Here is a 23,334-nt window from a genome sequence, read left to right as displayed (position 1 = left end):
AAGTACTACAGCACTAAACGATACACTGTTGGTTGATCTAGAACTGCAGACATGGAGGACTGACTACAAATTATATTCAGTTTTTGACTGCACAGAGGGTCAGTGTCCCTAACCCCCGGGTTGTTCAAAGATCAACTATATATCCTAAATAGAACCATTAAAAAAAAAATAGAACGGATTATTTGCCAAGAAATAAATGTATACTTGCAAAAATAGACACTGTAAGGATATATAGAGAGTAACTTTAAATGATCACCTGCTGGTGATGGAAGGGATGATCCACATCTGGGATGGAAGTGATGAGGAAAGGACAAATGAAGAGACTGGGATGAAAGCAAGACTTCTCTGAATAATCTTTTTTTTTTTTTTTTTTTTTTTTTTGCGGTACGTGGGCCTCTCACTGTTGTGGCCTCTCCCGTTGCGGAGCACAGGCTCCAGACGCGCAGGCTCAGCGGCCGTGGCTCACAGGCCCAGCCGTTCCGTGGCACGTGGGATCTTCCCGGACCAGGGCACGAACCCGCGTCCCCTGTATCAGCAGGCGGACTCCCAACCACTGCACCACCAGGGAAGCCCTGAATAATCTTTTTATGTAATTTCCACTTTGAAAATATATATTTCACACATAAAGAACAAAGTTAATTAAAAAAACTATCCTTACAAATGATAACGAACTCAATCAGATTAACCTACCTATGTGTCAAACTGTTGACATAACTCAGTGACTATAGAAAATGGTATTTTGGAAGTAACAAGGGTAGCAACTCCTGACTCTGAAAATTGGCACTTAAAGAATTCTTAGTGAAATAGAAACTAAAGAAATCTTAAATTTTATTCTGTAGTCCAGGAGTTAGACAACAAATAGTTTGGAAACATCTAATACACATTATAGGAAAATGTAAATAAGCCAGCCTCTAAGATGGCCCCCAACAATCCCGCCACCTGGTATTCACACCCTTATGCAGTCCCCTCCCACAAGCACCAGATTTGCTCTGCTTGATCTATATAGCAAATGACAGAAGTTAAGATACGTCACTTCCAAGGTTAGATTGTTAAACAAACTGTAGCTTCCATTTAGGTCAGTTTCTCTCTGAATACTTATTGTGGGAGAAGCCAGCTGTCATGGTATAACCAGAACTATCCTGCTAACAGCTCTGAATCTGGAAGCAGATCCACCAGCCCCAGTTCAGAAAACCACTGCTCTAGCCAACATCTTGTCTGCAACTTCTTAAGAGACTCTAAGGCAGAACCACCTAGCTAAGTAGCTCCTGGATTCCTGACCCTCAGAAACTAAGTGAAATAATATATGTTTGTTGTTTTAGGCAGCTAAGCTTTGTGGTAATTTGTTCAAAGACAGATATTATTAACTCAATCGCAATGAATATATCCAATGACCAGAAAATGGTTTCTAATTACTATTTCCCAGCAAAGAGAATGAGGGTTGCTTGGAGGATTACTGATCCAGGTCTAAAGTCAGAAGATTAGCCTGAGACATCAAATTTGTAGCAGAAAGGAAGCTATCAGAGACAAATGAGTAGTACCCAAAGGACACGGGAGCCAACCTGAAGGGATTACCATCGATCAAAGATGGGACAATGGGAGCAGCAAAAAGAAAATAATTGACTGAAATACAATGAATATATAAAATTATATGAAAATCCATATATTCATAACTTTCCCATACAAACTATTTCAGGATACCTAAACAGCCCTTGTTAAAAAGAACAGTCCCTTACAGAATGATTCTAGCTAATAAATGGAGAAGAAATACTAGAAATTGAGAAATCGCTGTTTTCAAACTCCTAATTACAGTGATTTCCAAAGTATGGCCCTGTACCAGCAGGATCACTAGGGAACTGGTTTTTTTATAAATTGCACTAGAAAAGTAAATTCTCAGGCTATGCCCCAAACTACTGTATTAGAAATTCTGGGGATGGGGCCAAGCAATTGGTGTTTTTAACAAACTCTCTAAGTGATTCTAATGTACACTAAAGTTTGAGAACCACAGCCCAATGAAAAGGTGATGTTACGTATCAATCATTAATGAATTAGATGAAAGACTAATAGAAATCTTTACGATTGGGGAGGGGAGGATCAGGCTATCACCACCTGAGCCCTTAAATCTTACCATAACTCAAAGTAGGACCAGATATTGTACAGCTCTCGAATGATCCAATATAGAGTACTCACAAATATCTATCAAGTATTCTTATCTCTTCCCATAAAAAAGTTAAACCTGAATGTAAACAATGACATCACAAGAAGTAAAGAGACAAATCTAGAATACAGGACATGCTACATAATAATTGGTTTCTGCCACAAAGCAACAGCAGTGGTAAAAACAGCAGGGGAACTACAAAGACATGTAACAAATATAATAATGTGAAGATCTTATTTTGATCCGTATTCAAAGCAAACGGACTGTAAAAATATATTCTTGGCCCAGTCAGGATAATCCGATTATGATGGTTATTAGATGATAAAAAGGAATTACTGTTTATTTTTATAAAGTGTGATAACAGACTCTGGCTATCTAACAAAAATGTCCATACTTTTATATATGATACACACGTATGTATGTAGAAATGAAAAAGTATGTAGAAATGAAATGGCAGGTCCTCAGAATAAGACTAACCCTATAACTAGACAACTTTAAATGATCTAAGGTAGAGTTCTTCCAATAGGTTCCAGTGTTCTAAGGAAAGATAAAGGATATCATACTTTTTTTTTTTTTTTTTGGCTGCACCACACAGCTTGTGGGATCTTAGTTCCCTGACCAGGGACTGAACCTGCGCCCCCTGCATTGGAAGCGCAGAGTCTTAACCACTGGACTGCCAGGGAAGTCCCGGAAGCAACTTAAATTTAAATGTCCATCAACAGATGAATGCATAAGGAAGATGTGGTATACAGACAATGGAATATTACTCAGCCATAAAAAAGAAAGAAATAATGCCATTTGCAGCAACATGGATGAACCCAGAGATTATCATACTAATGGTGAAGGAAGTCAGGCAGAGAAAGACAAATATCATACGATATCATGTATATGAGCCTAAAATATGACACAAACGAACTTATTTACAAAACAAACGGACTCACAGACACAGAAAATAAACTATGGTCACCAAAGGGGAATGCGGTGGGGACACATGAGGCGCCTGGGACTGGCTGATACAAACTACCATATATGAGACAGACAACACAGGGAACTCCAGTCAATACCTTGCAATAAACTATAATGGAAAAGAAAAAAAGGAGTGAAATTTGCGTGATGGGGCTAATTACTGGGCACTGAGAAATGACTTTACTATATAAACCATTCTACTTTCTATTCTCAATAAAATTATAGCAAATAATTGCTCTCAATTACCTAAATGGCAAAAGAGGGGAACCCTTTAGCATTTTTCAGCATTAAGAAATTTCCTTTTAAGATAAATATGTGTTTTTTTTCTATGAAGGCTCTTCTACACAGAGAATACTAGATTATACAACACTCTCATTTTAAAGATGAGGAAACATTTCTCTAATAGCATTTTGATGGTTTCTGAAGTGAGCCATCTCTGCTCAAAAAGAAATTCTAAATTTTTGGGAAAAAAATCATATATTATATAAAATAAGAACGTCAGCAACTAGTTAATTAACGTAGCGAACCCTCTTTCCAAATTTAACATTGAAAACTTCAAAATTAAATCACTTTTTGTGAAGAGGATCCTGAAATTCACGACTGATGGGTATTTTCTCCTCCTGTTTTTGTTCATAAAAATGCATCTAAATACCTGATGTAACGTTGAGCAACAGAAGTCAATGAACAGCTTCACTGAAAGTCAAAACTGAACCACAAATATTTATTCATTATAAACTGAGTTATTTAATTCATGCAGCATGCAAACTACAAGCAAATACAGGCAGGATTATTCTCACCTTTACCTGCTCTATATGTCTTGGCTTGATTGACAGGCATGGGCGTCATAGGTATAGGATATAAAGGCTTAAGGGAATAAAAAAAACAAAAACAAAAACCGAAGATTAGGCTCTCAAGATAGTAAGAATGTATTTTATCACTCTCTCTTAGTTGCATATTGCCAGAGAGCTAGCTCTGAGGTTTCCTGATTCTTTATGAGTCATTAAAAAATAAAATCACACCCACAGCTAAAAGGACAAACCCCAAACTACAGTAAATCTAAATCATATTTCTTACCAGAAACATTCTCAGATTTAGGTCCTTAAACTAACAACACACCACACTGCAAGCTTCCACTTTTTAAATACCTCTGTTATACCATCACTGCCTCAAATCACTGCATACCTACAGAGTGTATGGTGTCAAATACAAATAACTTAGGGTAAATGAACACCAAATTCTATGACTTACTTGCACTCCTGGGCTCACTGGGACTGGATACATCATATTTGGTGCAAAACAAACAGGTTGAGTATAAACTGGAGTTGGCTGCTGATGACCCACCATAGATGGGCTAGGTTGTGCTTGAGGACGAGGCGAAGTTGGGGTGGTAGAAGGCTTTGGCTACAAAAACAAAAATCAACTACCTTCAGGTGAAAAGCTAACCATTACTGCAATTTGAGAACTGATTCCCCCCATCTTTCTCAGTTTTACTCACTGTTGATAAGCAGTACCTCTTAATGAAAACATCTCACAGAAAATAAACTTCCACGTTTCAAATAAAAGAAAAAAAATACTTGGTTATGTTACCAATAACCAAGTATTACTGGTTGATTAATGTTACCAATTAATCAACAATGCTATTAAAAACAGCAGTGATGATTTTTAAGGAACTGGAGACTGTTTTTAAAAATTAAAAAATAAACACATCTTCTTACAAAGTCAGTAGAATAATAACTGTATATCTGTGAACCTGAGAGCCTCGTTGGCCAACCATCTTCAAATTCTGAGTCAGAAAGACTAAAAAATTTGCCCCAGACCACATCTAATTGATGACAAAACTAGCATTTTTTCCTATGGCTCAAAAATATTCATTAATGACTACAGAAGAAAAAAGAACTTAAACTAAAAGTTGTTTTAGCATACTATAACTGAATTTAGATGGCAGGAATGGGAAAGGGAATATTACTACAAATAATTTTTTTTTAAGAGGCTAGATTACTTCAAAGAGAGAGAAAAACTTACCTGAGAAAAGGAACGAGGGTTGAACTCCTTCGCATTGGGATTCAACGTTGATTTCCTCACTTGCCTACACCGGAAAAAAAATAAAGCCCAGTGAAATCTGCATGGAACTTATGCTACTGTAAAGTCTTTTATACCTGACAGTTTTTTTAAATTGCTAAACATTTAAACAATTCTCACTAGAATATCACTAACTCTCTTAATTAAAACACACATATACATAATTACTAGCCAAAAAAGGACAAATTTTTTAAAAAGTGTAATACGAATGGTTCTCTCAAAAGCAATCAACAAAACTTAAACTGAAAAGACAGTAGCCCCTTATAAAATATCCATAAAAGCAATCCTCAATATACCAATTCTCTAGCATGCAGTATTTTTTATGTGATAAATTGTTTCCTATATGAAATATCTTGGGAAAAACCATGATTCTAACAAAAAATTTTTGCCTCAAATTAAGAATAAGTGCTCCTTGACTTACCAATATTTGCATTCCAAAAGTTCATCTGTAACTGGGTTGTATGGAACCCAGAACAAATAAATCAATGGTGGTGTGGTTAGGTTCCGAGACTAGCCCACAAAAGCCCATTTAATTGATAATATATTGGATGTGCAGAATTAATTCTATTTTAACAAATCTATTAACTAAAACTTTTTTTTTTTTTTTTGATGGAAAACACATTGAATTCCAAGTAGGGGCACCAGAGACTTCTCTCTCTTCTTGGCAGTGTAAATTCTTAGTCGAGTAGCACAGCCAGGAGGTGGGTACTGACTAGCATACAGGGGATATCAGTCCCAAAGCCAGTGATTTTTCAACTCCCTGTACATTTATAAATAAGCCATTCTTAATTTATGCATAGGGTTTTTTTGCCACAGGGTGGAAAAACGATGGAGGAGGGAAGAAGAGTATAGGATGCAATGACCTAAATGACTTAAGACGTCATTTGTTTAGACCAGTTTTTTCTTAAGTTGAGAGCTACTTATAAAGCAGTCTAAAAGTCTAGATAGATTCTTGAGTTGGAAGGCTTCTGGACACCTTAAGGAAAAGTTAAGTAAGTAACAGGCGTGCTAAATTCCAGGTTTACTCACTCAGCTGCATCTTTCTTCTCCTCTTTATCATCTTTCTCTTGTTTACATCCTGGACTGGAAGTCTGAACCCCTTGGGATGTGACCTCAGGTCCCCTCTTGTGCTCCGTGTTACTGAGGATTGAAGGGGAAATGCTGGGACTGCTCGGCTTGCTGCTGCCACTGGTGCAGTTGCTGCTATTTTCAATGAAAGAATCCTTAGCATTTGGTTCAATTTTGTCTTTGATCAAATCTCTTGATTTTTCTCCCTCTCTATTTTTGTTTAGCAGCTGATCCATAGATTCAGAAGTAGAACTTGGCTGTAACTAAATAAAGGAAATAATTATACTTAAATATTTTAAATAACTCTAGTAATCAATTTTTTTCCATGAGCACAAACTGAATAAGGCTTTTTTCGAACTTTACGAGTAATGTTTTCATTACAAGGCAACAATAACAAAATGTCTATACAATACAACTACAGCCATCCAAGCACTAAAATGTCCCAGCCTGAAAAGTTAAATATTTACTGAGTGCATACCATGTGTCAGAAATTGTGTGTGCTAGGAATGGAAATATGAAATAGTTCCTATCCTCCCAAAGCTTTCCATCTGGATGAGATCAGACACTTGACAAACTGGGGTAAATGCTATAGGATCCCATGGCAAAAAGCAACTCATGGAAAGAGAAGGCTTCTCAATGGAAATGTCATCTAGTCTAAAGTGTGAAAGATGTTGGGGGTTTGCGGGGGAGTTTGGAAAAGGGACTAATAGTCTAAGTACAAGAAACAGCATGTTTAAAGACCCATAGGAAAGGGAGAAGATGGCCCCGCTGTGGAACAGAAAAGTACTGGCGGGCACAAGATGAGTCAAGAAATGACAAATTCACCCAGGAGGAGCGAGATGATAAAGGAACTTGAAAGCTAGGTTAAGAACTCTAACTTTTAGTTCTCAGGATAATGAGAAGTCACTGAAGAATTTTAAGCAGGTACAGACTGAGAAGATTTATAGTTCACAAAGATGAGCACAGCAGCTTTGTGGAAAATGAACTGCAGGAAGCCAAGTAAGAGTGTAGAGAGACCATTATGGCGGCTGGACTAAGACCCGGGCTTGACCTTGAGAAGTGGTGAGTTGGAAAGTCTGAAGTAGGTGGATTCAAAGGGAGACCTGGCTAGACATGTAGGTCAGTTAGACCTTATAACCCATAAAGGAAACCACAAAACAGAAGCACCAACAAGAAGACTAGAAGACAAAAACGTTAGTAAAATAAGTGATGGGGTTTTTAAGTTTGCAGACCAGAAGCAGTCAATGCTACTACTGTCTGATGATGATTTAAGATGCCCTACTCCACAGAAGAAAGAAAACAGGAAAAGCTGAAGGAAATGACAAGAAAAAGAGAAGAAAAGGGCAGCAAGTAGAAGGAGCCATGGTGGAAATGAGAATAAATCCAAGCAGCAGCCCTAGGCAGTGAGAATAAGCTAAAGAGCAATTGTGCAGCAGAAGGGGCTGCAAGACTAGAGAGACAAACTACCTCCTCAGCCTCAGGAAAGGCGGACCACTGTCAAATTCTCACTACCGGAGCCCTTGGTATCCTGGCAAGCAGCACCACACATCTCAGGGGCTTCTCAAGCTTCACTGCATCACCAATATAGTTATAAAGTAGTTGACAGCAGAAGGTGACGGCAGAAGGTGAAAGCAACATTTGGACACAGTGGGAGTTTAAGTCACAATATAGGTACTTAATGTTTAGTAGAGTCTATATGCGTAACGGACCAATTGTGTATTGCATAAAACTTTAAATATTTGTCACAAGGGTCTTTGAGCAAGGCAAAAATAAGGCTTTTGATGTTGTTATTCATATAATGGCAAACATACCTATAGTACTCACTGTGAGTTGGACACTGTTCTAAACTATTTACAAACTCATTCATTCAGTCATTGTAACAGCCCTATTTGATGTACATACTATTAGCGCAATCTTATAAATGAGGAAAATAAGGCACAATTATTCATGCTTTTGAACATTCTTCCGTATTTCCTATCTGCAATATACTAAACAAAAGAAAACTGAGATTATTCTTTTTTTTTTTTTTTTTTTGCGTTACGCGGGCCTCTCACTGTTGTGGCTTCTCCCGTTGTGGAGCACAGGCTCCGGACATGCAGGCTCAGCGGCCATGGCTCACTGGCCCAGCCGCTCCGTGGCATGTGGGATCTTCCTGGACCGGGGCACGAACCTGTGTCCCCTGCATCGGCAGGCGGACTCTCAACCACTGCGCCACTAGGGAAGCCCCTCCTTTTTATTTTTTCAAAATTGAACCACTGTTTCCTTTTATTGAGAAATAATTCACATGTAACATCGTATTAGTTGCAGATGTACAACACTGTGATTCAATATATGTATGTACTGCAAAATGATCAAAATGTCTAGTTAACAGCCATTACCACACAGTTAAAAATTTTTTTCTTATGGTGGGAACTATGTAGACCTACTCTCTTAGCAACTTTCAAATATACCATACAGTATTATTGACTACAGTCACCATGCTGTACATTACTTCCCCATGACTTATTTATAACTGGAAGTTCGTGCCTTTTGACCACCTTCACTCATTTTGCTGCACCCACTGCCTCTGGCAACCACCAATCAGTACTGATGAGTCTGGGTTTTGTTTTGTTTTCTTTCTTTTTTTTAAGATTCCACAAATAAGTGAGATCATACAATATTTGAACTTCTCTGACTTATTTCACTTAGCATAATGCCCTCAAGAGCCATCCATGTTGTCAAAAATGGCAATTACTCTTCTTTTTTATGGCTGAAGAGTAATTCCATTGTGTGTGTGCATATACATGCAGATATCTTGCGAGTTAGTGTTTTCGCTTCCTTTGGATAAATACCCAGAAGTGGAACTGCTGGATCATATGATAGTTCTATTTTTAATTTTTTGAGGAACCTTCATACTGTTTTCCATAGTGGCTGCACCAATTTACCCACCAATAGTGCATAGAGGTTCCCTTTTCTCCACATCCTGGCCAGGACTTGTTATTTCTTGTTTTGTATTTTTGAGAATAGCCATTCTAACAGGTGTGAGATACCTCATTGTGGTTTTGTTTTTCTAAAATACTTGTTTATTTATTTGGCTGCATCGGGTCTTAGTTGTGACATGTGGGCTCTTTGTTAGAGCGGGCAGGCTTCTCTCTATTTGTGGTGCACAGGCTTCGTTGCCCCACAGCATATGGGATCTCAGTTCCCTGACCAGGGATTAAACCTACATCTCCTGCATTGGAAGGCAGACTCTTAACCACTGGACCACCAGCGAAGTCCCCTCATTGTGGTTTTGATGTACGTTTCCTTAATAATTACATTTCCTTAATAATGTCCTTAAAAATTAGTGAGGACCTTTTCATGGACCCGTCGGCCATCTTTACATCTTCTTTGGAAAAAATGTCTATTTAGATCCTGTGCTCATTTTAAAATCGATTGTATTTTTGCTATTTAACTTGTATGAGTTCTGTATACATTTTGGATATTAACTCATAAGATATATGACTTACAAATACTTTCCCCATTTGGTAGTTCCCTTTAACTTTGTTGATGGCTTCCTTTGCTATGCAGAAGACTTTTAATCTGATGTAGTCCCAGCTGTTTAGTTTTGCTTTTGTTGCCTCTGTTTCTATTGTCAAATAAGAAAATCACTGCTAAGGCCAACGTCAAGGAGCTCGTGCCTATGTTTTCTTCTAGGAATTTTATGGTTTCAGATCCTACTGTCACATCCTTAATCCATACTGTCACATCCTTAATCCATTTTGAGTTGATTTTTGTGTATGGTATAAGGCAGTGGTGCAGGACTTCCCTGGTAGCACAGTGGTTAAAAATCTGTCTGCCAGTGCAGGGGACATGGGTTCAAGCCCTGGCCCTGGAAGATCCCACATGCCACGGAGCAACTAAACCCATGCACCACAACTACTGAGCCTGTGCTCTAGAGCCCGTGAGCCACAACTATTGAAGCCCGCATGCCTAGAGCCCGTGCTCCACGACAAGAGAAGACACTGCAATAAGAAGCCCACGCACCACAACAAGAGTAGCCCCCGCTCGCCCCAACTAGAAAAAGACTGCTTGCAGCAACGAAGATCAAGTGCAGCCAAAAAATAAATAATTAAAAAAAAAAAAAAGAGAGAGAGACAGTGGTGCAGTTTCATTCTTTTGAATGTGGCTGTTCAGTTTTCCCAACACCACTTATTAAAGAGACTGTCCTTTCCCCATAGTATATTCTTGGCTCTTCTGTCATAAATTAATTGACTGTATATGCATGAGTTTATTTCTGGGCTCTTTGTTGTTTCATTCATCTGTTTCTGTTTTTATGCCAATACCATACTGTTTAGATTAATATCTCTTTGTAATACAGTTTGAAATTAGAGCGCATGATACCTCCAGTTTTGTTCTTTCTCAAGACTGCTTTGGCTATTCAGGTCTTCTATGGTTCCATATAAAATTTTAGTATCGTTTGCGTTATTTCTGTGAAAAAATCCATTGGAATTTTGATAGGATTGCACTGAATCCATAGATTGCTTTGGGTAGAATGGACATTTTTATGGGAAAACTAAAATTCTTATGTGACTCAGAGAAAAAGAAACCTGTGATTGCCGGTACAACTTTGGTTCATCTATGTTTTGGTAATAAAAATTAATATTTATTGAGTATATACTATGTGTCAAGAACTATATTAAACACTTTACAGGCAGTATCTCATTAATTTTCAGAAGAACACGATGAAGTAGTTCTACAATTATCCCATTTTGGCTTGGGAGATGTAGACAACATGCCTCAATGTTGTACAGAGGGCAAGATTTAAACCTAGATCATTGGGACTTCCCTGGTGGTGCAGTGGTTAAGAATCTGCCTGCAATGCGGGGGACACGGTGTCAAGCCCTGGTCTGGGAAGATCTCACATGCCGCGGAGCAACTATGCCCCTACACCACAACGACTGAGCCCGTGCACCACAACTACTGAAGCCCGCGTGCCTAGAGCCTGTGCTCCGCATCAAGAGAAGCCACCACAATGAGAAGCCACCACAATGAGAAGCCTGCGCACTGCAATGAAGGGTAGCCCCCGCTCGCCACAACTAGAGAAACCCTGCACGCAGCAACGAAGATCCAATGCAGCCCCCCAAAATATAAATAAATAAATTTATTTTTAAAAAAATAATAAAATTACTCAAAATATAAATTGGCGCAACCACTAAGAACAACAGTATGGAGGTTCCTTAAAAAACTAAAACTAGAGCTACCACATGATCCAGCAATCCCACTCCTGGGCATATATCTGGAAAAGACAAAAACTCTAATTTGAAAAGATACGTGCACCCCGACGTTCACAGCAGCACTATTTACAACAGCCACAACGTGGAAGCAATCTAAGTGTCCATCGACAGATGAATAAATAAAGAAGATGTGGTGTGGTGTGTATGTATACACACACACACACACACACACACAAACTCAGCCATAAAAAAGAACGAAATAATGCCATTTGCAGCAACATGGATGGACCTAGAGATTATCATACAAAGTGAAGTAAGTCAGAGACAAATATATGACATCACTTACATGTGGAATCTAAAAAAATGATACAAATGAACAAAACAGAAACAGACTCACAAACACAGAAAACTTACAGTTACCAAAGGGGAAGAAGCGGGGGCATATACTAAGAGTTTGGGATTAACAGATACACACTATATATAAAATAGAAAAACAACATGGATCTACTGTATAGCACATGGAACTATATTCAGTATCCTGTAATAACCTATAATGGAAAAGAATCTGAAAAAGAATATATACACATACACACACACATGTGTTAACTGAATCACTTTGCTATACACCTGAAACTAACACAACATTGTAAATCAACTACACTGAAATTAAAAAAAAAAGTTACTCAAAATAGATCACAGCCTTAATTGAAACTCTGAGAAGAAAATAAGAGTGAATCTTTGAATCTTTATGAGTATGGATTAGGCAATGGTTTCTTAGATATGACACCAAAAGCACAAGGGACAGAAGAAAAAATAGATACACTAGACTTCATCAAAATTAAAAAATTTTGTGCTTTAGTTGTCAACATCAAGAAAGTGGACAACCCACAGAATGGGAGCAAAAAATTGCAAGCCACACATTTGATGCAAGACTTGTACACAGAATATATACAGAACTCTTACAACTCAATAAAAAGACAACTCAATTTTTAAAATGGGCAAAGATCTGAATAAACATTTCTCCAAAGAAGACATACAAATGGGCAATCAATTATCATGACTGTATTTTCCTTAATTCATAACTAGAAGTAGTTTTTGGCATTTTGCCTGTCCCATTACTTTATAATTAGTTGATTATTTAGTATGTCTAACAGAAGGAAATACAAGGAAAATGACATTCACATAGATATCTAATTATCATTATTTGATAGATGTTGACATTTATGTCCATATTGTGACTATAAATACTGATGTGTATTGTGGTAATGTCAGTTCTGTTATATGTAAACATCTTATGTATAAGGCTGAAACTTCTTGTGAAAAATAGCAGGCAATGATCTTCATGAGTGATGGTTTGGGGATACTTTCATCAACATATATCTCCTAATAAAATCAGTAGTTATGAATTACTTCACTAAAATGTGCAGAAAGATAAAAACAAACAAAAAACAAATGGGCAATCAACATATAAAAAGATGCTCAACATCATCGGCCATCAGAGACATGCAAGTCAAAACCACAACATACCACAAGGAAGACTATAATCAAAAAAAACAAACAATAACAAGTGCTGGTAAGGATGTGGAGAAGCGGAAACCCTCCCATACTGCTGATGGGAATGTAAAATAGCATAGCTGCTTTGGCAAAGAGTCCAGAAGTTTTCCTCAAAAGGTCAAGGATAGAGTTACCAGATGAACCAGAAATTCCACTCTTAGGTATACACCCAAGAGAAATGAAAACGTATGTCCACACAAAACTGTATACTAATATTCATAGCAGCATTATTCATAACAGTCAATAAGTGGGAACAACCCAGAGGCATCAACTGATGATAAATGGATAAATAAAATATGGCCTATCCATACAGTGGAATATTATTCATCCATAAGAAGGAATGAAGTACTGACACAGGCTACAATATGGATGAATCCTGAAAACATGATGGTAAGTGAAAAAAAGCCACTCACAAAGGGCCATTTATTGTATGGTTCCATTCATATGAAATGTCCAGAACAGGCAATCCATGTTGACAAAAAGCAGATTAATGGTTGTTTAGGATGGGGGTTGAGGGGAGGAGTGTTTGAAAGCTAATGAGCAATGACTGCTAAGGGCTTATGTGATGACTGTATAACCCTGTGAATATACTAAAAACTGCTAAATTGTACACTTTAAATGGCTAAATTTATGATATGCAAATTGTACCTCAATAAAACTGCTACAAATAACATTAATATGCTTCAAAGTAAAAAAATTTCTTTTCTTCATAACATAATAAATTCATGCAAGTGTACTATAAGAAGGGAATGAAGGGAATGAATGACTGACTGTAAAAAATAATGCTGAGGAAATAAAAGTATGGGCAAGAACATGACACTTATATCAAACTGAAGATTATGCAAAATAATACCATCTGTTGCTTAGGGATCTTTTCATCTGCAGTATAAAGAACTGCAAGGAAAGATGCCCTTCGCTCTGGCAGGAGGATGCAGCTGAGGTGGGCAAGTACACAGGAGACTTTAACTGTGCTGGAGTGCTTGATGTATTAACCTGGTAGTGGGCATCTGGGCATTCAGTCACTGGGCATTCTTTGTATCGTGTCCATGCACTAACTATAGCTTAAAAAATTAAAAATTAAATTTACAACTGCTAATAGCATTAAAGCTGAATAGATAAATGTGCTAAAGTATGAAATAATATTTAATATTTTAAACGGTGCCAAAAAGTCAGGAATGAAGCTACTGGCAAAAACTTATTAATTTTTAGGAAGCTAGAACAGGCTAGGAAAAGGCTGATTTTTGCTTTTGATCCATTCATCTTTTAAGTCTTCTTTCAAAGGCTGATAATCAGATTTTCCTCCATTAAGAAGCTAAGTTTCAGGATGATTTCTTGATTTGGTCTCAAAATACACCTTGATATGCACAATATGTTAACAGTAAATATTGTGCAAAAGAATGAAACAGTCATCCAGGAGAGATCAGAGTACATCCAGCAAGTCTTAAGGGAGAGAAATGATACTATAGAAGGATGTCTACCACAATACATTTGTGCATGAAGTGTAAATCTGCAACTCTTTTGTAAAACCAGGGTCCAGTACATCTTCCACATGCCACATCAGATAATCAATGCCTTGGCCTTGCTATACTGTCACTGAATAAAGTAGTCAAACTTACGTTATGGTGACTTCCAATGTCAGAATTACATTCTCTTTCATTTAATATCTGTATTGTTCTTACCAAATCTCATGATTTTAGTTACTTCACTTAAAGCATACGTAAAGACAACTTTAAGAATACACAAAGACAAGTTTAAGAATGTTTAGGGACTTCCCTGGTGGCACAGTGGTTGGGAATCTGCCTGCCAATGCAGGGGACACGGGTTCGCGGGAAGATCTCACATGGCGCAGAGCAACTAAGCCCGTGCGCCACAACACTGAGCCTGCGCTCTAGAGCCCGTGAGCCACAACTACTGAGCCGGTGTGCCACCACTACTGAAGACCGCGCACCTAGAGCCTGTGCTCTGCAACAAGAGAAGCCACCACAATGAGAGAAGCCCGCGCACCTCAACGAAGAGGAGTCCCTGTTCCCAGCAATTAGAGAAAGCCCACGTGCAGCAACGAAGACCCAACGCAGCCAAAAAATAAATAAACTAAAAAGGAAAAAAAAAAAAGATGTTTAGCTTTCTATACACATGGTTTGATTTTTCCGGGTGTATACATAATGCATTTTTGTAAATGGATGATATAAGAATTTTTAGTGATGCTTAAAAAAAATTTTTTTAATATCTAATTCATCAGTCAATACGATACTTACCCTAAAGTCATTCTTAAATTTCTTTAAATCATCAATCTGTTTTCTATGTTCAGAAACAATTGGTGATATACCTGTAAAATTAAGAAGTGTTAGATCCAGATTTATTTCTAATCTTTAACTTAAAATTCTTTTAGGATGGGATGTTAGAAATGAAAATAAACTCTATTATCAAAATAATAAAAATTTCAATATGTTAATTATAGATTTTGACATGTTAAATTATACATTTAAGTATGCACAATCCTAAGAAAAAGTACTGACCAAAAATGCTCTGTATTGGGCATGAGAGTAAGACATATTCCTTCCTATTTCTACAGTTATACCCAAAGACTTTTTAAAGCTCTAACCTTTACTTTCAGCTTTTGAGAAGCTAGGTGATGTCTCATTGGGCTTCGTATTTTCTTTATTCCCTGCAGAAGAGGTCTGCCTCTGATCTTGAAGCCTGGAATCTTTAGCTAGAAAATAATATTTTACAAAAACTCAAAGTTAGATAGGAGCTATAGAAGTAAAAGGGGAAAATATTCAACAATTTTGATCCCATGTTTTTGGAAAAGAACATTTAAACAGAGGCTTTCCAACTCTGCAGACATATGAAACACTAATAATTTTATTTATATTGACATTTACTACCCAGGAATGTAAACTATCTTAACAACACACATTCAAGAATAACATATGAAATTAGTAGCATTACTTAAACAACTAACTTCATTTGTATAAAATTTTAAATGTACCCTCAAATATTGATACATACCTATGAATAAAACAACATAGCCATTTTTCATAAACTTTTAAACCTCTAACACTCAACTTCACAAATGACATTGTGGATCTGGAAGCCCTTTCTTACATACCCTCAAGAGACGGGGTTACAGCTCTGTTGGATGCAGGACTGGCAGGCGTAGGAGATGCAGCTGATACAGGCATAGCAACAGCTTCAGCTGGAATAATACCAGCTTGGGGAGAAGCAAGAACTGGCCCACTAGGAGTATTTCCAATACTATTCTGTCTGGGAGACCTGGGTCTGTGAGTTTTAGGAGATAATCTTGGAACTACAAGAAAGAGAAAAGTTACCCATTACATTCTCAGTTCAATGTCACTTCTTCAAAAAGGCTTTTCTGAAGATCTAGGTAAAATAGTTCTATCTGACCTCCTCCCCAATTACTTTTTATCCCATCACCCTGTTTTCCTTTCCAAAGTCTCAGGAATAGCAGTGATGATGGACAATACAAATATCTGAAGAATGAAAGCAATTACTAATACCTATGTCCCACAGTAGTTTTCTCTCCTAATTGTATTAATTCTAAAACGAAGTATTTTAAATGAATTTAGAAACTGGATTTCTAAGGCAGGAAAAATGCTACTTTTTAGGATAAAGATAACATTCTCTACTAAAAAGTGAGACTGTTTCTTTAAAATAGGTGGTGGCAGTGGTTGAGAGTCCGCCTGCTGATGCAGGGGACATGGGTTCGTGCCCCGGTCCGGGAAGATCCTACATGCTGCGGAGCAGCTGGGCCCCTGAGCCATGGCCATTGAGCCACAGGCTCAGAGCCTGTGCTCCGCAACGGGAGAGGCCACAACAGTGAGAAGCCCACCAGGGAAGCCCCAAAAGCAGTCTTAATTGTAAGATCCTGTCAAAGTGTATTTTTCACACCTTTATAGCTGCCATCAGCATATTCTTCAGACTAATCAGAGATAAAACTTGGGCCCCCGTGTTTGTTATTCCTTAAAAGGGAAATATGGTCAGGAATTAGTGCCATATATTGGTGCTAGGAAACACAAGGACCTGCGCCCAGAATACTGCCTGGCATAAAGCAGGATGTCAATAAAAATGTATGGAATGAATGAATGGGGGGGAAAAAAAAACACAGCACTGTAAGCCCAAAATGGGCTTGAATGAATGTATGGAATGAATCAATGAACAAAGTTGCTAAGAAGACACGAAATATGATCCCTCCAAATGTTATGTACTATATTTGCCTTCCATTTGAGTGATACTTTATAAAACTATAAAGTATATTCTTACTTATGAACCCCACATGAATTTCATCAGAAGACCATAAAGTAGATTAGCTAAAGATTACTCACTGAGAAAACTGAAATTCAGAATGATCACATGATTTGCCCTAACATATGGTAAGTGGTAGAGCCCAGAAAAAAAAAAATAGTTTTCCCAATTCCTGGTTACTCCACTATTTTTCATATATATACTTAAGAGTTCCTCAAACATAGCTCAAGCCCAGCCCTTTTTACATCTAGTAGAATAACAAAATGAACTTTGTCATTATGCTCCAAGCCAAGTGTTACCTACCCCCGCTGACCACTGATGACCATGTGCCCCCTGCGGGACTGGTCCTTGCTGCTGGAGGAGCAGTCGCTTCACTTGGTGGGGTGTGGGATACAAATTCTAGGCCACTGGAAATGGAACCCCTCCCAGCAGAAACTCTGTGATTTCGAGGGTGTCGCTGGGCCTTTGGGGACATCCTTGGAGGCCCTAAGAAAGAAACAGTGAACATCACATGAATGCCACAATGTCCATCAGTACTACTTTTTTGCTAAATACACATAGACCATTCTTTCTCTTTCTCTCTCTCTCTCTCTCTCTCTCTCTCTCTCTCTCTCATACACACACACACACACACACACACACACATTCCCTCTCTCTCATTTCTTCTTGGTTAAGAAAAAGGAAACAAACACCACACTTATTTTTGGCCATACTCTTTCAGAATTATTTTGTGGAATGCCATAAAATCTTACAAATAAATTTTATTTTATTTCCCTTTATTTTTAAAGAAAGGGAGGGATGCAGTTGGTGGTAAGAAATCTAACAGTAAGATGTCATAACTCCTCAGAGATCTTAGCAGTTTCTTTAATCTATACCCATTATTTGTAGGCATATAAAAATAAATATAATAAAATATTAACAGAGTTATAGCTACATGATGCAATAATTTTTATTTTAACACATACTTTTACCTTTTTCCCTCAAATTTTCTACAATATATTACCTCTAAAATTTGGGGAAAAAAATTTTAAACAACAAACTGTTGACCGCGATATGTCTTTGTACTAGTAAAAAGATGCACATTTTCCTTCTTAAATTTCTCCAAAACCTTAATTTATCTACCTCTTCTGCCATGGTGAACAATTTCACGACCCATGTCTTAAGACAGTCCTCACCTGTAGGAAGTGTCTCATACTTAACAGGCTGTGAACTGAAAATTCTACCGTTAAGGCATGACTTATAGACTAGAATAACTGACATTTGGGGAAGAAATTTGCACTGTACAAATTGTCAAAACTCCACATCAATCAATTCTGTCACCCCATTAGCAATTTCTATTTATAAAGAAGTCTACTGTGCATTCAAACAAAACTGTCAGGCGAAAACAGTGGACACAATGACTCTTACCACAGAAACCTGACAGTGATAACACCTGGCAAAACTCATTCTTAATGCCAAAGCCAAGGCCCCTTACCCTTACCTTGCCAAACTCTTTATTTTTTATTTTATTTTTTTGGCTGTGCCATGCGGCATACAGAATCTTAGTTCCCCAACCAGGGATCGAACCCGTGCCCCCTGCAGTGGACGTGTGGAGTCTTAACCACTGGACCGCCAGGGAAGTCCCTTGCCAAACTCTTTAGAATGTCACATTAATTTGTGCCCTGAGTAGGAATTCAATCATGGGCACGATCTTACAAAGAATGTTAATGTTATATAATTTTCAACTGGAGATACAATTTATATTGAAGAATGAGTTAAGAACTGGGTATTTGCATATTTATACATAATTTTTACGTCCCTTTACAGAAAAAGACCAAGAAAGACGGCTGGCATAGCTCAATGAAATCAAACTCTAACTTAAAAAAATTCAGTCTTTGGCAATATGTAAAATACTTTCAGAAACAAAATACAGTCTCCATATTAAACACAGAAAACCACTATATTTAATAGTTTTATTTTGAAGTTCACATTTCAAAAATGCTTCAGTGTCACCTAACTACATGACTAGAAAACATTTTAATTCAAATTATTTAAAAAGAAAAACTGAATAACACAGCATCCCTGAATATGGAGATGGTGTACTTTTGTGTGAGTCCTTACATCTAACTGTCATGAACACGCTCACACTCACTAATGAGTTCTATTTTATCTAACATATTCTCACGAACATCACTTATGCAAACAATAGACCACAACAAATATGTCAACAGAATGTAACTTTTCATTTAGAGGCCACCATCACAGGCACTTCTGAGTAAGGAAGTCACCTTGAAAATCATGCCGTTCAACATGCTTTCAACATGCTGTTGACCATGCTGTTCAACAGCTAACAAGGTTAGCTGCTTTAGTCAAGATCACAGGACCTCCCTGCCTGGATGACAACAATTTATTAAAAAACAGCCAACTAGTTTTCTCCAGGGAAGCATTTTATGCCAGAAAACTGTGTTAGTCTCAACATAAGCAATATCAACTGTAATTTTAATGAACAAATCAGATTAAAATTTTAACATATCAAATACTCTGAAATAATGTCAAAGGTCATTATCATTCAGAAAAAAGGTTTTTTACTTACGCACGACATTTAGATTAAAATGTGACCTCTCTACAACACATCCATGTATCTGATATGTAGCAATGGTGGATTTAGCATCAATGAATGAGAACTACAGTATTTTATTCTTTTTTATTGACAAGGGAAATAAATAAATAAATAAAACCCTAAAGATTCATACATAGCTTTCTAAGATAAAAATTTTATCTTAGATCAAGAACTTCTTCCAGATTAAAGACTTTCACTATGAAATATTACAAAACTATTTTTTTTTAATTCCCCAAACACAAATTTAAGCTCTGTATTGTAATCTAAGAGTAAACACACAAAGGCAGCTACATGTAATGTCCCTCTCAAAAAGGACCCCTAAACCATCACTCCTGCCTATGGCCAACAGGCAAATTCACTAGTACCTTGGCCAAGGAGCTATAAAACGGTAGGTTCTACAAAAAGTCCAAGACTGATGAAGAAAGTTCACTGTTTACCATTAATCACTGTACACTGTATGTAAAGTGGAAGGGAGAAGGCCCTGGGCTGTAAAAGAGCATCATTACCAGGCAGAGACAAAACCCTCATTCTTACAATTCAGGATAGTTCATAGCTTCACACAGCATTTATCAAATTTCTCTCTAATGAACAAAAGGTTAATAGAAATAGTTTTAATAAACTAAAGTTAAAACACAGAAATTATAGGTTATTAAATAATGAAGAGGAAACTATTTTGTAATTATAAACTCACATAGGAGTTAAACAAAGACAAACAAAAACATGAACAAATTGTGGTATTGTACCTTCTGAAGACATGCGTTTAGGCATAGTAGAGACAGGAGCTGGAGAACCATGAGCAGAGGGGTGAGACGGGGGTCTGGATGGCCGCGAGGGGGGCCTGGAGGGCGGCCGTGTAGGGGTGGCTGCCCGAGGTGGAAGAGAGTTGGGACCTGACTGGTAGCGAGAAGGTGGGCGAGAGGAAGGAGATGGGCAAGGCGATGGCCAGGGAACACCTGACAGAACAAATGATATGAAGGAAAGTATAAAAACTAAAGAAAAAAATGAGGGAAAAAAGTAAACAGAAAAAAAAGTAAAATGACAAAAATGATTTCTTGCACATTTTAACCCTTTGAGGACAGTCATTTGATTTGTGATAAGTTTTAGCATAACTTAACTGACATAAATTCACATTTTACTTTAACCTCCTTAAAATTAAGTCTGTTTAAATGAATACACGTTCCCAAAGGGTTAATTAGGATCTACACATACTACTGAAGAAGACAGTTAAGACTTTGCCTATTAATTCTGCTTCTATAACTGTTTCTTGGTAATCAACTGTTAAAAGGAGTATAACATACACCAGATAATTTCACACAATAAATCACAAAACTCAGGAATAAGATTATTATTAAAAGTTTTAGCTTGACACATCAGCTATTATATCTCATTAAAAATGCTGGTTTCTTATAACTCTGTGGTTTTCATCTAGTTTATACTTTAATGTAAGGTTGAGTTTGAAATCTCATTAAGCAGGTACATTTAAGTAGAAATAGAACATTACTTCTACTATTTTTTAGAGTCACAGGAGTGACAGGTTAATATTCATTGCTTTTTCAGAACACATATTTTAATCTTATCAAATTAGAAAAAGGGGACCTTCTAAATAATTTATGCAGTTAAACATTCATCTAAGAGACTGCTTAATAAACAATGCAACTACAAAGCAGTCATCCCCTCCCCAAATAAACCGACACTGAGGGATATGCACAGGTCAAGATACAGCTAACATGTAACATGACATATCACTTACCTTAATCTTAGGAAACAGTCCAGGTCTCCTCTCCATAGGGTTCCACACACTTGAGTATCATACATTTCCCAGCCCCTTTCAGGTTTTTTATTTTGAAAATTCTGTTCATGAACAACTAAAATTCTTTACTCAGTGAGCAAAGAAATTTCACCCTCAATACAAATGTATAGAAAATACTCAAGAGTGTTCATTGGAGAGGAATTCTGGAGAAAGACTCAATGAAAACAAATGAAATTGGAAACTTAGTGTTCTCTATTTTTCTAACTTTCCAAACTTAAATACCTAAAATTGAATGTCCACTGTTAGCCCTGAGTTAGTAACTAACACACCACCAGTATTATTATTATTATTATTATTATGGCTGTGCTGCACAGCAAGTGGGATCTTAGTTCCCCAACCAGGGATTGAATCCACGTCCCCTGCACTGGAGCACTGAGTCTTTTTTTTTTTCCACGAGTAATTACAATTTTAATAGTAATATAAATAGAATCCCGTGAGTTGGCCTTATATCTACTTTCAAATAATAAGATAAAATTAATTTTAGGCTAATAAATTTTAAAAAGCTTCCCATTTTATTTTTTTTCAGCTATATGTATACATATATCCCCATATGCCCTTCCTCTTGTGTCTCCCTCCCACCCTCCCTATCCCACCCCCCTAGGTGGTCACAAAGCACCAAGCTGATCTCCCTGTGCGATGCAGCTACTTCCCACTAGCTATCTATTTTACATTTGGTAGTGTATATATGTCCATGACACTCTCACTTCGTCCCAGCTTACCCTTCCCCCTCTCTGTGTCCTCAAGTCCATTCTCTACATATGCGTCTTTATTCCTGTCCTGCCCCTAAGTTTGTTAGAATGTTTTTTTTTTTTTTTTTTGATTCCATATATATGTGTTAGCATACAGTATTTGTTCTTCTCTGCTGACTTACTTCACTCTGTATGACAGACTCTAGGTCCATCCAGTTCACTACAAATAACTCAATTTTGTTTCTTTTTATGGCTGAGTAATATTCCATTGTATATATGTGCCACATCTTCTTCATCCATTCATCTGTCGATGGGACACTTACGTTGCTTCCATGTCCTGGCTATTGTAAATAGTGGAGCACAAGTCTTAACCGCTGGACTGCCAGGGAAGTCCCCCATCAGTATTATTAATTACCATGGTTCCATACAGTCTATGGCACTACTGTGTCCAATATCCCTGACTTGTATGAGAGATCCATGACCCGTGGGCTATATTTAACCTATATATGGAGGCAGAATAGAAAAAAATATCTTCCTACTAAAGACTCAAGTTTCTGTATTTTACTTAAGCTAAACTACAATATTCACCCTTACACTAAGAGTTGTTTCTATTTTTTTTAAGCACATTTTTTCTTCACCATCTTCACATGACTCTTGATTGTGTCTTGTATTGCAAGTTACCTCAAATCCTTTCTTGAAGTAAGCAGAATATAAATATATAAACAAACAGTTCATAAAAATGAATCTATATTAACCACTGAGTGTCTCACACAGATTGGGATTTTCCATGTAAACTATATCTAAATAATTTTATCATCCAATATTTTTAAAATTGAGAACCTACCCAAAGTTTCCAATTTCTTCACATATGTGGAGTGTTCTTTTTGCCAAGTGAATGTCTTTGGTTACATTTAGCACTTTATCTTAATACATGAGTATTTCATCATGCTAAATGC

General features: G+C 37.2%; 1 protein-coding gene across 23 annotated transcripts in view; it reads right to left on the bottom strand.

Moving 5' to 3' along the window:
- ATXN2 (ataxin 2) overlaps positions 1-23,334 on the bottom strand; it is a 132,062-nt gene that overhangs the window by 39,148 nt on the left and 69,580 nt on the right. For 17 of the 23 annotated variants that reach the window (XM_032602908.1, XM_032602910.1, XM_032602909.1 and 14 more), the window contains 9 exons: positions 20,623-20,832; positions 17,584-17,766; positions 16,127-16,324; positions 15,620-15,727; positions 15,273-15,343; positions 6,230-6,531; positions 5,144-5,207; positions 4,370-4,522; positions 3,919-3,985 (listed from right to left, as the gene is read on the bottom strand). In XM_032602908.1, coding sequence (XP_032458799.1) covers positions 3,919-3,985; positions 4,370-4,522; positions 5,144-5,207; positions 6,230-6,531; positions 15,273-15,343; positions 15,620-15,727; positions 16,127-16,324; positions 17,584-17,766; positions 20,623-20,832 — 1,356 coding nt within the window. The remainder of the gene's footprint in view (positions 1-3,918; positions 3,986-4,369; positions 4,523-5,143; positions 5,208-6,229; positions 6,532-15,272; positions 15,344-15,619; positions 15,728-16,126; positions 16,325-17,583; positions 17,767-20,622; positions 20,833-23,334) is intronic. The other 6 variants (XM_032602912.1, XM_032602919.1, XM_032602922.1 and 3 more) reach the window with 2 other exon arrangements.

This window comes from Phocoena sinus, chromosome 14 (genome assembly GCF_008692025.1).
Source record: "Phocoena sinus isolate mPhoSin1 chromosome 14, mPhoSin1.pri, whole genome shotgun sequence".
NCBI lineage: Eukaryota > Metazoa > Chordata > Mammalia > Artiodactyla > Phocoenidae > Phocoena > Phocoena sinus.
This window is presented reverse-complemented; position numbering and strand designations above follow the sequence as displayed.